The sequence below is a fragment of the Crocuta crocuta genome, unplaced genomic scaffold (assembly GCF_008692635.1).
Source record: "Crocuta crocuta isolate KB4526 unplaced genomic scaffold, BGI_CrCroc_1.0 scaffold1047, whole genome shotgun sequence".
In the NCBI taxonomy this organism is placed as follows: domain Eukaryota; kingdom Metazoa; phylum Chordata; class Mammalia; order Carnivora; family Hyaenidae; genus Crocuta; species Crocuta crocuta.
The window spans coordinates 37,528-53,351 of NW_027531287.1; the positions used below are offsets into that span (position 1 = coordinate 37,528).

At 37.6% G+C, this 15,824-nt stretch overlaps 2 protein-coding genes across 2 annotated transcripts; both read left to right on the forward strand.

Moving 5' to 3' along the window:
* Positions 1-542: 542 nt before the first annotated feature.
* LOC144237787 (olfactory receptor 5T1-like) lies at positions 543-1,535 on the forward strand. Its single transcript, XM_077771486.1, has one exon. It carries the CDS (start codon positions 543-545, stop codon positions 1,533-1,535), a length of 993 nt encoding a protein of 330 aa, XP_077627612.1.
* A 12,977-nt stretch (positions 1,536-14,512) lies between these two features.
* Positions 14,513-15,481, forward strand: LOC144237780 (olfactory receptor 10AG1-like). Its single transcript, XM_077771479.1, has one exon. It carries the CDS (start codon positions 14,531-14,533, stop codon positions 15,479-15,481), a length of 951 nt encoding a protein of 316 aa, XP_077627605.1. The 5' UTR covers positions 14,513-14,530.
* The last annotated feature ends 343 nt before the right edge of the window (positions 15,482-15,824 follow it).

Here is a 15,824-nt window from a genome sequence, read left to right on the forward strand (position 1 = left end):
TGGATAAGTCTGACTTATCCCATTTTCTAGTAATCTCAAACATTTTGTCATTGGTTTTGTCATTCAAACCCAATCCAATCTTGTGATCTAAGTGTATTTGCTCCCATTTGACCAATTGTGCACATTAATGAAAGTCATTCCATGCATGTCGTAGCATATCTAGGATTAGTACTCAGATGTGTACTTCATATTATATAATATTTTTGTATTCAAAATTCTTATATTTATTTGTCTTTCTAAATTTTAAGACGATGTAATATGAAAATAAGAGGTATTAAACAGAAAATAAACTAGCACTTAAAAGACAAAAAGTGCCACTGTTTTTCATATGGCAAGTGTGGCCAATGATGAAATAATTTATTTAATTTGTTTGAACAGGGTGATGCATCCATTTGGACCCAACTTCTTCATTGCGGCCTGTACTTTGACTGCCAAAGATATCAATATGTCCTTCTAAAAAATAGTCATGAGGATATAATTGAGTAGATTGTATTTTCCCCCAAAAAAATATTGTCTTTAAAACCTAGAAATAAAAATCTGAAATGTCAGTAGTGCCATTAGATTTAGATTTATACAGGATTCAGATTGAAAATGTGACTAAAGTCACTACATTTATATTAACGGGCTTCACAAATGATTTTAAGCTGCAAGTTTTCCTATTTTTCCTATTTCTAGCAATCTATCTTTTTACCATGATAGGAAACTTGGGAATGGTTTTATTGGTCATTGGGGATTCTCGGCTCCACAACCCCATGTACTATTTTCTGAGTGTGTTATCATTCCTGGATGCCTGCTACTCCTCAGCTGTCACCCCCAAAATGTTAGTCAATTTCTTGTCAGAGAATAAAGCCATTTCATTCCTTGGATGTGCAGCACAGATGTTTCTCTTTATTACTTTTGGAACCACGGAATGTTTTATTTTGGCGGCTATGGCCTATGATCGCTATGAAGCAATATACAACCCTCTCCTGTATTCGGTTAGAATGTCACCCAGAGTCTACGTGCCACTCATAATTTCCTGCTATGTTGCTGGCTTTCTACATGGTACTCTGCACACTGTGGCTACTTTTAGTCTATCCTTCTGCGCATCCAATGAAATTAAACATGTCTTTTGTGACATCCCTCCTCTTCTAGCTATTTCTTGTTCTGACACTCACATAAACCAGCTGCTAGTCTTTTACTTTGCAGGATCTATTGAGATATCCACTATCATCATAGTCCTGGTCTCTTATGGTTTTATTCTGTTGGCCATTCTGAGGATGCATTCTGCTGAAGGGAGGCGGAAAGTCTTTTCCACGTGTGGCTCTCACCTAACTGGAGTGTCAATTTTTCATGGTACAGTTCTCTTCATGTATGTGAGACCTAATTCCAGCTATGCTTTGGATCATGATATGATAGTGTCAGTATTTTACACGATTGTGATTCCCATGCTGAATCCCATCATCTATAGTTTGAGGAACAAAGATGTGAAAGATGCAATGAAAAGAGTATTTGGTAAAAACTGGCTTGCCAATAAAGTATACTTTTCACATTAAACATTAAATTGAAAGAAATGAAAATTAATGTAATTGTCTTCAGATCAAAAAGCTATAGTTAAAGTGTTGTGTCTTCATTTATTAGTGTATTTCTATACTTCTTGGACACTTTTAAATAAAGATCATAGTCAACTCACCACCAATGCAGTTTTTACACAAGCAGAAACTGTCATCCATTTGCTTCTGTGAAATTGATTTAAAGGAAACTTACTTAAGATGGAATCAAGAGGCCAGCAGGGAGAGCACTTCCTTCCTTCCACTTGTGGTCAACAGAAGTAACAGGAAGAGATGTACCTGGTATTCCTAACAGGATGAATTCTATACTGTCCGACCCCAGCAAGAGGAAGAAAGATTTCCTCTTCCCCTGACTACAGTGCAGCCAGCGAAAGACTGTCACAACCCAACCAATGCAAAACCTCTATACTTGGACTCTCAACTCTTTACTCCTAAACTTCTGTTTACAAGAGCCCTTCCGAATTCCCTCCTTCCTCTGTAAAAGAGTGGTCCCTCTCCTTTTTCTCTGGACTTGCCAATGTTTTTACCATAGCTTGCATGGCCCAAAGTATAATTCTTTGCTACATTAAATAAACCCATTTTGCAACGAAAATAATTGGCTGTTTTATTTTTAGGTTTAACACTCTTAATAAAATTATATATATATATATAGAATATGTTGATTATATTATATATACATGTTTAAACATAATATCCACAGAAAAATACATACATGCATATAAACACACATATATATGCCATATTGGTTGTGTTGTTTTGCTACAGCTGTCGTAACAAAGTACCACAGACAGGTTGCTTGAACAAACAAACAAAAATATTATTTTCTCACAGTTTCAGTACCAGAAGCCTAAGATCAAGGTAATGCCAGGGTTGACTTTCCCTGAAACCTCTCTCCTACATTTGTAGATGGACAGTCTTCATTCTCTGTCTCAGTGATTTGTTTTTCTCATGTCAATGTCTTAATCTCTTCTTCTTATAGGTTTAACAGTCATAGTGGATCCAACATCATTTTAAGTTAACTACCTCCTCAAAGATTCTATCTCCATGACAGTTACCTTCTGAAGTATTAGGAGATAAGATTTCAACATACAAATGTTGGGTTTATTTACACACACACACATACACTTACACACTCGTGGGGTGTGCATATCTTTACATCAAATTGCATAGTATTATCTTTCTTCTCCATATAATGCAAATTGGATAATCTCCCATAATTGCAATTATAAGTAAACATTATACTTCTATCTGACTAGTTTGAGCAAATGGTGCCTCATTCATAGTAAAACCACAGCTCACAAAATCCCAATCTACTTTTCAATGATTCATTTGCATCAGATGAGTTCAGATCAAACACTCTGATCTAACCTTAAATCTGTCCATTGGCAGCAATCTAATCCCAGCCTATGATCCTAAGACCACAGATAATGTGTTCAAATCCCTGGTGACACCACCATTCTCTTTGTGAGGATGCATTTCTCCCCCTTTTATTATTGCATACAGAGTGTAGACATTAAATCCCCTTTTATAGCCTCATAGAACATGGAGACCAGGCATTAACATTAATCAAAATTATACTTAAACTCAAGAATGTCAAAAGACAAGGAGCATTCAGGATAAGGTACAGCCAGGTGGTGGATTTGGCTTTTCACACCACTAAGCCCCAATCCCTCTTAACTGGTTTCCCTACAGGCTTGGTTCAGACTCAGCTATGGCTCTGTTTTCCTACCACCCTGTGATGATGCCCTTGAAGATGCCACGAACCGTCAGTGCCCAGGCTCAAGAACCAATGTATGCAAGAGAGTCCTTACCATGCACATGTTTAGCCCTGCTTTCAAAAGACATTATTAGCATTGCAAAGATAGATCTTCAAAGTTGATTACAAAGACCCCTCAGAGACATCGCGGGTGCCGTTCCAGACCACAGTAATGAACTGAATATTGCAATAAAGCAAGCCAAATGAGTTTTTGGTTTTCCAGTGCATATAAAATTTATATTTATAATATACTGTAGCCTACTAAGTGTGCAGTAGCGTTATGTCTAAAAAACAATGTTCATACCTGGTTAAAAATACTTCATTGCTAGGGCTCACTGATGTCAATCTGTTAGCACCAAGCTGCTTCAGATCCTCTGTCCCCTTCTCCCTCCCTGCCCCTTCCCTGCTTGTACTCTCTCAAAAACTAAATAAATATTTTTTTAGAAAATTAAAGGGATGCCTGGGTGGCTCAGTCAGTTGAGCATTTGACTTTGGCTCAGGTCATGATCTCACAGTTTGTGGGTTCAAGCCTGGCATCGGGCCCTGTGCTGACAGCTTGCTCAGAGCCTCGAGCCTGCTTCAGATTCTGTGTCTCCTTCTCTCTCTGCCTCTCTCTCCTGTTTGCACTCTCTCAAAAATAAATAAGTGTAAAAATTTTTTAAAATAAAAATACTCTATTGCTAAAAAATTCTAACCATCATCTCAACCTTCAAGTCATAATGGTTTTGCTGGTAGAGTCCTGTCTCTGTGTGCATGGCTTCTGACTGATCAGGGTGCTGTGCTGAAGGCTGGGGTGGCTGTGGTAATTTATTAAAATAAGAGCAACGCCATTGGCGGTATTGATGGCTTCTTTCTTTCAGTAATGATTTCCCTGTCACATGTGATGCTGTTTGGTAAGCGTTTACCCACAGTAGAATTTTCCAAATTGGAGTCAATCCTCACAGAGCCTGCTGCTGCTTTATCACTTACATGTATGGATTATTCTAAATCTTTCGTTGTCATTTCAACAATCTTTACAGCTTCACCAAGAGTAGCTTCCATTTCATTAAAAACTGCTTTCTTTGTTCATCCATAAAGAGCATCTCCTATTCATTAGTGTGACCATGACATGGCAGCCACTCAGTCACATGTTCAGGCTCCTCCTCTAACTCTGGCTCTCTTGCTATTCCTGCCACATCTGCAGTTACTTCCTTCACTAAAATCTTCCTTTAAAATTTTTTTAAGGTTTATTCATTTTTCAGAGACAGAGCATGAGTGGGGGAGGGGCAGAGAGAATGGGAGACACCGAATGTGAAGCAGGCTCCAGGCTCCAAGCTGTCAGCACAGAGCCCCATGCAAGGCCAGAACTCACAAACCACGAGATCATGACCTCAGCTGAAGTTGGACGCTTAACAGCCTGAGCCACCCAGATGCTTCTAAGGTCTTCTTTTCAAGTGTTTATTTATTTCAGAGAAAGAGAGAGAGAGAGAACACACATGTGCAAGTGGGGTACGGGCAGAGAAAGAGGGGACAGAGGATCCAAAGTGGGCTCTACACTGACAGCAGAAGCCTCACACAAGGCTTGCACTCATGAACCATGAGATCATGATCTGAGCCAAAGCTGGACGCTCAACCGACTGAACCACCCAGGTGGCCACCTTCACTAAAGTCTTGAATCCCACTACTTCCTCCACTGAAGGCATCTGTGCTGGAGGCCGGCTCCAGCAGGTCCAGGGGTCCCTGAAGGATGGACGGTGTCAGCGAGGGAGGGAATGAGAGAGCCCCGAGATTCTTTCTGATCACCAGGTAGGCATCTCTGTCCTGTCGGTTTTGATGTCTTTATTTATAGGTCAAATGTTAACATGGCATCAGAAAATGGAATTTTTACAATGGGTAGTTCTCTGTGATAAGATGTTTTTGGAAAATGTACAGAAACAGATTTTACAGAAGTATTCTTGCAGAACTGCCCAAATTACAGTGAGGCTGACTAACTAAGAAAATAACAGGGTGTTCACATTTTAATAACACTAAGATTAAGTCATAGGTTTGTAGATACTCGTATCCATCCTCATCACAGTTGCCAGGGTAAAGGAAGGTGTTTGTGGAATGTAGGCCTTAGGGAAGACTCTGCTATACATCACCAGTCAGCCAAGGGATATATAGTAACTTAGGTTCTGCCCTTATCTGTTCCTTCTCTCTAAGTTAGGCTCTTTGTCTCTGGGCAAGACTTGATTTTCCAGTTATTTGCTTTATAGCACTGGAGAGTCAACCATACCTTTAAAGAGTTTAGCTCATTTCCAATACATAGAATAGCCTCTTTGAGTGCATTTATCTCTGTGTCTAGTTTTATGACTTCTTGAAAAGCTAGGGCATGAGAGACATTTTTGGTTAGCTGATTTACATGTTGAGCTATATGAACATCTGGACTAACACAACGGTAGAAACAGGATTGTACATGTAAAGGTCAATCTTTTATGAGTAAGGGTCATTAGTCTGTTCATAGCTCAAGGGAAAGTATGGAGGGAAACAGGACCTGCTGGAGACACAATGTCTGTCCCATAATTGAAAGAAGAAGTTCCCACAATAAGTTTTTTCACAAGGTGCAATCATCATACCAGGGTCAGAATAAGGGGACAAGTCACTCCCGATATTGATCAACAAGGTACCTTAGGGGGTTGGTGCTCAAGCAGAAATAATTGAGTGGGGGGTGGATATCGGTCGTCATCTGATTGGCAAGAGACCATGCAAACTTGCTTTAACTTCACCAGGAGTTTTCTCGACTAGTGGCCTCAGAATGGCTCCCAACAATACTCCATCCTTCCTGGATAGTTAACATACATAAGCTACTCAATACTCATTTGATTTATAAATGGTTAACAAGTCCCATTATTAACTAGCATCCACTATACACTCCACCAGTGGTTAGTGTAGGGATGTGCTATTCTCATGCTGTGTTTGTGTTCACCTCTGTCTCTCCCCCTACACTGCAGTCCTATCTTAAATCTTCTACAATATTCTAATAGGTGAGCATTTTGGAAAAACAAAGTAGAATTAACAAATAATTGGCAAACGAATTAGACACTAATAATCTACAATTTACTGAGTCACTAATTTGCTCAAATGAAATTTGAGGCAAGTTCTGAATAAGAAGTAATGGTGAGTATCTTTTCAAAATTTCACATATATTATAAATATCCCATGAGTTGTTGCACGGTAAATACTTTTGTTTTTTTTGTTTTGTTTTGTTTTGTTTTGTTTTGTTTTGTTTCAAATAGTTTATTGTCAAATTAGTTTCCACATAACACCCAGTGCTCATCCCCACAAGTGTCCTCCTCCATGCCCATCCCCCCTCCCCCCCACATCCATCAGTCCTCAGTTTTTGTCAGCATTCAAGAGTCTCTCATGGTTTGCCTCTCTCCCTTTCCCCCACCATTTCCGCCCTTCTTCTCCCCCTTGTTCCTCAGTTAAGTTCCTCCTAATCCTCCTATACGTGCAAACATATGATATTTGTCCTTCTCTGCCTGACTTATTTCGCTCAGCATAACACCCTCAAGGTCCATCCATGTTGCTTGCACAGTAAATACTTTTGAAATGGAGGAATTAGAATCATCACTTTCTATCCAAATTATAGCCATCTCCTTAAATATTATATCATAAGAGCTTTCCTTAATATAGCAATATGTAGCATTTTCTCTATGAATTTGTAAAGTTTTCAGTTTATTCCAGTGATGTCACTCACAAGCAGATTTACTATAATATCAAAAGGTATTACATATTGATCAGATATTGTGCATAGTCCATAAATTCATCTTCTTCTAGCCGAGTTGCATTGTGTAGAAGTTGCTGTACAATGTTAAATATAAGTGGTTACTGTGGTGCTCCCTGTCTTATTTTTAATTTAGGTTTATGCCATTTGTTTTCTATTGTTGTCTATTGTTTGTTTTCCATTCATAAAATGGCTTAAATAGTTTTCCTGTTTTTTGTAGTAGTTAATACTTTCCTTATAAATGATTTAAGGAAATCATTTTGGGAAGAGTTTGTGAAGGATTGGTATTATTTTTATTATTATTATTATTATTATTATTTGGTAGAATTCATCAACAAAGTCATGTGGTCTCTAGCTGTTTTCATGTGTATGTGTGTGGTGATATTCAAACTACTAATCCAATTACTTTAATCATTATAGGTTTGTTTAAATGTTATATTTTCTTTTGTGTGTGTGTCACTTGAGGTGTTAAGTGTTTCTAGAAATGCTTCCATTTGTCTTAGCTGTGTCTAATTGGTTGTTGTAAGTTGTTCATACCATCCTTTGTAATTATTTTTCTTTCTTTAGGATTAGTTGTATGAGCCTAAAAATACTTATAATTTTTTAATTATTGTTTTTAATTTTTTAAGTTCACTTATTTGTTTTGAGAAAGACAGAGACAGTGTGGGGGGCAGAGAATCCCAAACAAGCTCCACCTTGTCAGCACAAGGTCCCATGTGGGCATCAATCTCACAAAACCATGAGATCATGACCTGAGCAGAAACCAAGAGTTGGTCGTTGAAACCACTGAGCCACCCAGGGACCCCGAAATTATTGTCTTTAAGCTGTTATCTTAAATACTTATCCCTAAAATATTTGAAAAGGAAAATAGGAAAAAATATAAAAATTTGTGGTATGTTTTACAGTGATGTATGTAATCACTCTACTAATGCACACATTCGATTTTTGTGAATTTGTGTTACTCTATGGAAATTTGGGCCATTGATTTTTGACAAAAATGCACATGTTTTTCAATGTAAAAAAAGAAAGTTTGCTTTAACAAAAAACACTGGAATAATTGACCATCCAACTAAAATACCTACACCTCAAAAATTCATCATTTCTACAATAATTAATTCAAAATGGACCAAATGTTTCAATGTAGAATGCTAAACTATATAGTTAATATGGGAAACATAAAAGAAAATCTTTGTGAACTGGGGTTAAGCAAGAGATCTTAAATATGTCATAAACACACACACACACACACACACACACAATCCATAAAAAAAGTTTGTAAATCGGACTTTTCTGAGATTGACATGTCCAGAAAATTAAAACACAAATCGAAGGTAGAAATACCTGCACATCACACCTCAAAAAAAAAAAGTATACAGAGTATACAACGAACTCCTAAAACTAATAAGACAAAAAACAACCTAAATAACAAATATGCAAAAAATTAAATATATATTTTGTGAAAGGGGATACACAGAACTCAAATAATCATGCAAAAGATGCTCACCATCCTTAGCAATTATTAAAATACATACCAGAGGTGCCAGGATGGCTCAGTTGGTTAAGCGTTTGACTGCAGCTCAGGTTGTGATCTGGCGGTCATGAATTCAAGCTCTGCACATGGCTCTGTGCTGACAGTTTAGAGCTAGGAGCCTGTTTCAGATCCTTTGTCTCCCTCTCTCTCTGCCCCTCCCCTGCTCACAATCTGTCTCTCTCTCTCTCAAAGATAAAATTAAATGAGATTAAAATTAAAATGCAAGCTAAAACCACAATGAGATTATGCTGCACATACATTTTAGTGGCTGGAATTAAAGTAAAATTATAATTGAAAATTGGTGAATAAATATGTAATTCTTGAAAATAAGAGCTTTTATTTTTTTCAATGTTTATTTTTGAGAGAGAGAGAGAGCACGAGTAGGAGAGGGACAGAAAGAGAGAGGGAGACACAGAATCTGAAGCAGGCTCCAGGCTCTGAGCTGTCAAATTCAGGGCTCAAACCCATGAAGCAGGAGATCATGACTGGAGCCCCAGTCAGTGGCTTAACCAACTGAGCCACCCAGGTGCTGCAGAAATGAACTTTTCAACGCACAGGACTTGATGTTTCTGAAATCTGTTTTCCATCCCTCTATTCATTAATATTCATAAACATATAAATCTACTCCTACTTCCTTTATGTAGACTAAATACTCCTTCCAGTATATTTTGTGAATGTGTGTCTACGTGTGTTTGTCTGTAGGAGGTGTTATAAAACTTATTCTCTTGTTATATGATTACTGCACTGAGAGGAGCCACAGTGAACTTGAAGATATCCTTGGCTGGGAACCAGAAGCCATGACTCAGCATTTCAGATTTTGACAATGGAGGGAAGTTAATGGTAGTCTAGAGTCTTAGCTAGTCACATGGAAGTACCAAGAGAAATACTTTCTAGTTTCTCTTCCAGTTTGGTGAAAGGGGATCTTATGACTAATTTTGACAAAACGGATTATGCCTGGAAATTCTGCATGCTGTTTCCAGTTTGCAAGTCTAAAAAGGAGTAAGTGAGTGCTTCTCTCAGGCCACTCCCCACTTTCTGCAGTGTAGGAGGTGATGAGGCCTATTTGGCTAACTTGAACCTAAAGATGGAAGATTCAAGTTGAAGGTGACACAACAGTCCCCACAGTCCTAGACTTCTTACTTTTGAATTTTTATTTTTATTTCTTTAAATTTATTTATTTATTTTGAGAGAGAGAAAGAGAGAGAGAGAGCAACAGACAGACAGACAGAGAAGGAAAGAGAAAATCCCAAGCAGCCTCTACACTGAGTGCTTAAGGGCTGGAATTCACAACCCTGGGGCTTGAACTCACGAATCATGAGATCATGACCTGAGCTGAAATCAAAAGCTGGATACTTAATCAACTGAACCACCCAGGCTCCCACCTGTGAATTTTTAATGGCAGAGAAATAAACTTCTCTTTAATTTGAGACACTGTACATTTGCATCTTTACCAGAACATCTTAGTTTATAAGTAATATATAGTTATCAATTTCTGATGTTACAATGCTTATATTTCTTTTTTAATTTTTAAAGTTTTTTTAAATTTTTTAAATTTTTATTTATTTATTTATTTTTATTTCCAAGAGGGTCAGAGAGAGAGGGAGACACAGAATCTGAAACAGGCTCCAGGCTCTGAGCTAGCTGTCAGCACAGAGTTTGACGCGGGGCTCAAACCCACGAACTGTGAGATCATGACCTGAGTCGAAGTCAGACACTTAACCGACTGAGCCACCCAGGTGCCCCACAATACTTCTATTTTTTAATGATGACCAAAAAAGTAAGAGACATAGAGAATTTAGAGAAAGAGTGGCATGGTCAGATATGTTTCTGGTTATTGTACCAAATTTCTTGAGCGTCAGGCAGAAAGGTTTAGTTCAATTAGAAAGTGACATGGGAAAGGAGCTGATCCCAAGGGTAAAGAATGATTCCTTCTTAAAGAGCACTAGATGTGACAGTAGAACATATTTTAGAAAGTGGTTGACTTCAATTTCAAATAAAATTAAATTACCTGACAAAAATACAGTTCTCATTCTCTCTCTTTTTCAATCAATAAAGGTAAGCATTATATTTAACCTCAGTCAAAACAGGTAAGCATGAAATTTTGTCTTATTAACAATTGTATTTTGGGGGCATCAGCAAAGAACACTTACTTAAGAAAATTTAAAAAGGAATTGTTTTGTTATTGTTACTGTGGTTTAGTTTTAAAATATTTTTTCAGATAGTCTGTTTGCTTTCATGACTCTCATTATTGTAATGTAAAAGAAAATACAAAGTACTCTGTAACAAAATGGAGAAATATACCAAAGATTATTGACATTTGCATTATCATCAACATACTTATCACTGTTATCATCTTAGATGACAACATTTAAAACTGTTATGTGTAGAGCATGCGTTAGTTTGAATGTATTAAATCTGAAAATCATATCTCCTGAAAATTTAATTATACATAATTAAGGAACAAGATAGTGAATGTACCTTGCCGCAATGGGTTTGCATCTTAATAATCCAATTCTTTGCTAGTTAAGAGTCGGGTTCCATGATACATGAATCTGAAGATGCTAAGAGATATCTGCATGTTTCCATTTTTATCTTTAGAGATTTCTAAAGGAAAAAAGCCTTCTGAATTGCATTCATCAAATTCTGATTTTTTCTTTCTTACCTCCAATTTGATTTTATAAACTTGTTCTGAATATAAGCATTACGTACATTTAAATGATAGTTGTAATTGCTGTCACAACCTCTATATCAGGATAAAAGAAGAAGAAGAAGAGGAAGAATCATCACTTCAGTGGGAATCTCAGAGAACCAAACAGGAAATAGATGACTAAAAACAAAGTTGGCTACATTTACCTGCATTACATACTGTGTGCGTGTGTCTGTGTGTATGTGTTTCTCTTTTTTTATGTTTTATTTATTTCTGAGAGAGAGAGAGAGCGTGAGCAGGGGAGGGTCAGAGAGAGAGGGAGACACAGAATCTGAAGCAGGCTCCAGGCTCTGAGCTGTCAGCACAGGGCCCAGTGCAGGGCTTGAACCCACGAAATGTGAGATCATGACCTGAGCTGAAGTCAGACACTTAACCGACTGAGCCACCCAGGCACCCCCATGTGTTTCTCTTTTAAACCTAACCTTACCGGGGCACCTGGGCAACTCACTTGGTTAAGCATCTGACTCTTGATTTCAGCTCAGGTCATGATCTCCTGGTCGTGAGCCTGAGCCCCACATGGGGCTCTGCTGAGCCTGGAGCCTGCAACCTGCTTGGGAATATCTCTTTTTCTCTCTGGGTACCCTCTGGTTCACACTCTGTCTCTCTGTCCTCGTTCTATCTGTTTCTCTGTCAAAATAAATAAATAAACCTCTAAACATAACCTCACCAAAAAACCTACCCCCAATCTTCCAGCATTGCTGCAGATTTTCTGACATCTGTAAAGCTTTAGCTGCTCTGTGTATACAGTGCAGAAACACATGAATTGGTTAGTATTTGTATAATTACTTACTTTTAATCATTATAAAATATTAATCTTTAAATTCTTTTTTACTTTATAAATGGTTTTACACTGAGAATTCCATTGAATGCTCATAAAATTATTGTTCCATTTAAAAAAAAGTTGAGACCAAGAAGTAGATATCATCATGTTTTTATTTGCAAGTTTTGTTGCTGCTTCTCCTTGTTCCTTGTTGGCATCTTAGATGCAGTTTGCTTTCAAATGTCCTACCTGACCTAAACAGTAAAGAATAATGTAGAGAAACCATTGAGAGAAGAGTTTACATGAAGAGCAGACCCAGTAAAGAGAATGAAGAGAATGGCGGTTTCGAAGAGCAATGGTTAGCTCATCAATGTGGATGCGTGATGCATGCTAATCTAGAAAGATGCAGTGATTCATCCAACAAACAATTTGGACAACTGTCCAAATGCAGGATTTTATGTTGACTGAAACAGGCTAATAAAATATGGCTTAGGGTTAAAGGAGTGTAAGATGGTGTAGTGAAAAAAAAAAAAAAAACCCAAAACCTGGCTGTGTAATCTTGTATGTCACCTAGCAGCTACTAATTTCTGACCATCTTACAGACTCACTTATAGCATTTGTACATTCCCTCGAATCAAATTTACATCGGAAGAATTGTAAAATAGCAAGGCAAGGCTTACATACCTTTATTACTTTAATGTGTAGTTTGGAATATTGTAGATTGTAAAAGAAATTATTTAATTTTCCTTTTCTCAGCCACACAAAATGCTCAGAATGCTCAGGTTTCGCATGGACTGTGGTTCCTGCCCCATTTGTGTCTACATTTTTATAACGGAAATTTTGACTATTGTCCATATTTAATACTGTTAAAATTTGGTTATAGGTCTATATTTTCTTTGCATTGAGTTAGTCTCTATCGGCTTTCAAATTAGTTAACTCATTATACGAAAGTTATCTAGGAAATAAAGAAAACAATGAAGCAATTTGTTATTTCTACAAGATTGAATGAAAAGACTATAATTCACACACACACACACACACACACACACACATACACACACATACCCCACAGAAAACATGCTTGATCTATATATCCCAGGAGGGAGAGAGGCAAGGGAAGTCTACATTTTGGGTAGGAACTCATGCTCACACCAGAGAGACTATTCCAAAGAAACAACCAATTTGACTCCATTGTATTTTATTCAAGAGGTTAGTAATCACATTTTTCAGAAGAAACATATTATGCATTACATAGAACAATGTATAGAATATCAAAAGAAGCTTATAATCTAGTTATACAAATGACAAAGGCACATAATGAAGATGAGCAATTCAGCCTGACACACTCATGTGCATGAACACAGACACATACGTGTGCACGGAAAAGAAAGGGTGGATTAAATGGAGTCAGCAGATTAATGGCAATTGTTGAGGATATGGGTAATTTAGGACGATCTCAGAGATGGATTTGCTTGATATGTCTTTGATGTGCAAATGTGTGAGGGGTATACATTGTAACTGGGATTGCTTTACTGAACAAAAATTCTAGATGCACCTGCCTCTTACCTCTGAGTACTTCTGGACACACAGACTATCTTAGACCTTCTTTTCTCCCCTCTGCAAAATCTGAAAAAAAATTACTGCTGATTTCATGGATCTAACACCGAAACACACATTTTTAAAGATGAAATAACACCCCCTAATATTTAGTGGTCAGCTCATCAAGTTTTTCTTGGCCTAAATGGCCTAAATATGCAGAATGTCAAAGCTAAGCCACAAAAACCCATTACTTTAAAAAATGAACTATATTCACTCATAAAACTTATTTAGGTGGACAACAAGATATTGACCTGTGCAATGAAGTTAATTTTGAATTGATAATAATAGAAAACAGAATTGACAGAAAAGCACAAGTGAAAGGATGGAATTATTGTCACAATTAACTATGAATTCAGATTTTGCAATTTTGAATGTTCACATGGAGAGCAAAATTAAAATCATATATCTTATCTTCAGAAACAAAAAAAAGCATGATAATTCAGAGCAGAAAAAAAAAAAGACTAAAGGGGGGGGACGCCTGGGTGGCTCCGTTTGTTGGGTGTCCAACTTCAGCTCAGGTCATGATCTTGCAGTCAATGAGTTTGAGCTCTGTGTTAGTCTCTGTGCTGACAGCTCAGAGCCCAGAGCCTACTTCAGATTCCGTGTCTCCCTCTCTTTATGTCCCTCCCCTACTTGCATTCTGTCTCTCAAAAATAACAAAAAACATTAAAAATTTTAAAGTCTAAAGAGATTTTTTTCTTACATATGCATTTAATAATAATAAAAATACACCTCATCACACTTTTAGAGCACTAACTTTGAAAGATTTGTTTTAGAAGGAACTGGGAAACTTGGGAATTATGCCATCCTTTATGTATAAGAAGAAACCAAGAGCCAAAGGAATTGGAGTGACCTGTACTTCTGATTAAATCATTCCCACAGATGAAATGTGAAGAGGTGAAAGCAGATGACAATATTTCCACCAGAAAGCAATTTGTGCTCTTGGGATTTTCTGACTTTCCAAATATCCAACGGTTACTATTTGGAGTGTTCTCCATCATTTATGTCATTATCTTAACTGGAAATAGCCTCATAATAATAATAACCAGACTTGACAAGGCACTACAGAAACCCATGTATTTTTTCCTGGAGAATCTTTCCTCTTTGGAAATCTGTTATGTGTCCGTCACTGTGCCTAGGATTCTGCTGAACCTTTGGACTCAGGATGGAAGCATTTCTAGGCTGGGCTGTGCCTCCCAGATGTACTTCTTCCTTATGCTGGGAGCCACTGAATGTTTCTTCCTGACAGTGATGGCCTATGACCGCTATGTGGCCATTTGTAACCCTCTGCACTACCCTCTAGTCATGGACCAGAAGATATGTATCCAACTGGCCGTTGCCTCCTGGATTGGTGGAGTCCCAGTCCAGATAGGACAAACATGCCAAATTTCCTCTCTGTGTTTCTGTAATTCTAACCAAATTAACCACTTCTTCTGTGACATACCTCCCATCCTCAAGCTAGCCTGTGGGGACCTCTTTCTACATGAGATGTCAGTCTACATAGTAGCTATGTTGTTTATCACATTTCTTCTCATGCTGATACTTGTCTCTTACAGCAAAATTATTTCCACCATCCTGAGGTTGCCAACAGCCAGGGGAAGGGCCAAAGCTTTCTCCACTTGTTCTTCCCACCTGCTGGTTGTGTTTTTATTCTTCGGATCCGCTTCCATTACCTACTTAAGGCCCAAATCCAATCATTCTCCAGGAACTGACAAACTGCTCTCTCTTTTTTACACCATAGTGACTCCAGTGTTTAATCCCCTGATATATAGTCTTAGGAACAAGGATGTGATCACAGCACTGAGAAAACTATTACCTAAAAGAATGGTGTGATGAGTTAAATTGTCCATGTTTTAGCTGCTTGCCCCACATGTATCAGGGAAACATTTCCAATCTCTACATTCGCTTTAAGGAATTAACCTCCTTCAGCTTATGATATACTTCTAGATACAATAAATTGTATCCAGCCTACCATTTATTGTGCTTGGATACATACCAGGCAAGTTAACTGTCTTCAGTGCTTCAAGCCTTAAGATGAATCCCACCTCATGAATAAAATAGTAATGTGCACCACAGATTTCATATGAAATTAGAATATAAATAAAACTCATATAAAATAGAACTCAATCTGTCATGATTTTTGGCTTGGTTACACTAAAAAGCTATATGAAAGTAT

What these genes read in the sequence shown, in the direction of transcription:
- LOC144237787 (XM_077771486.1), top strand. Translation starts at nt 543, where the DNA reads ATGTCAGTAGTGCCATTAGATTTAGATTTATACAGGATTCAGATTGAA.
- LOC144237780 (XM_077771479.1), top strand. Translation starts at nt 14,531, where the DNA reads ATGAAATGTGAAGAGGTGAAAGCAGATGACAATATTTCCACCAGAAAG.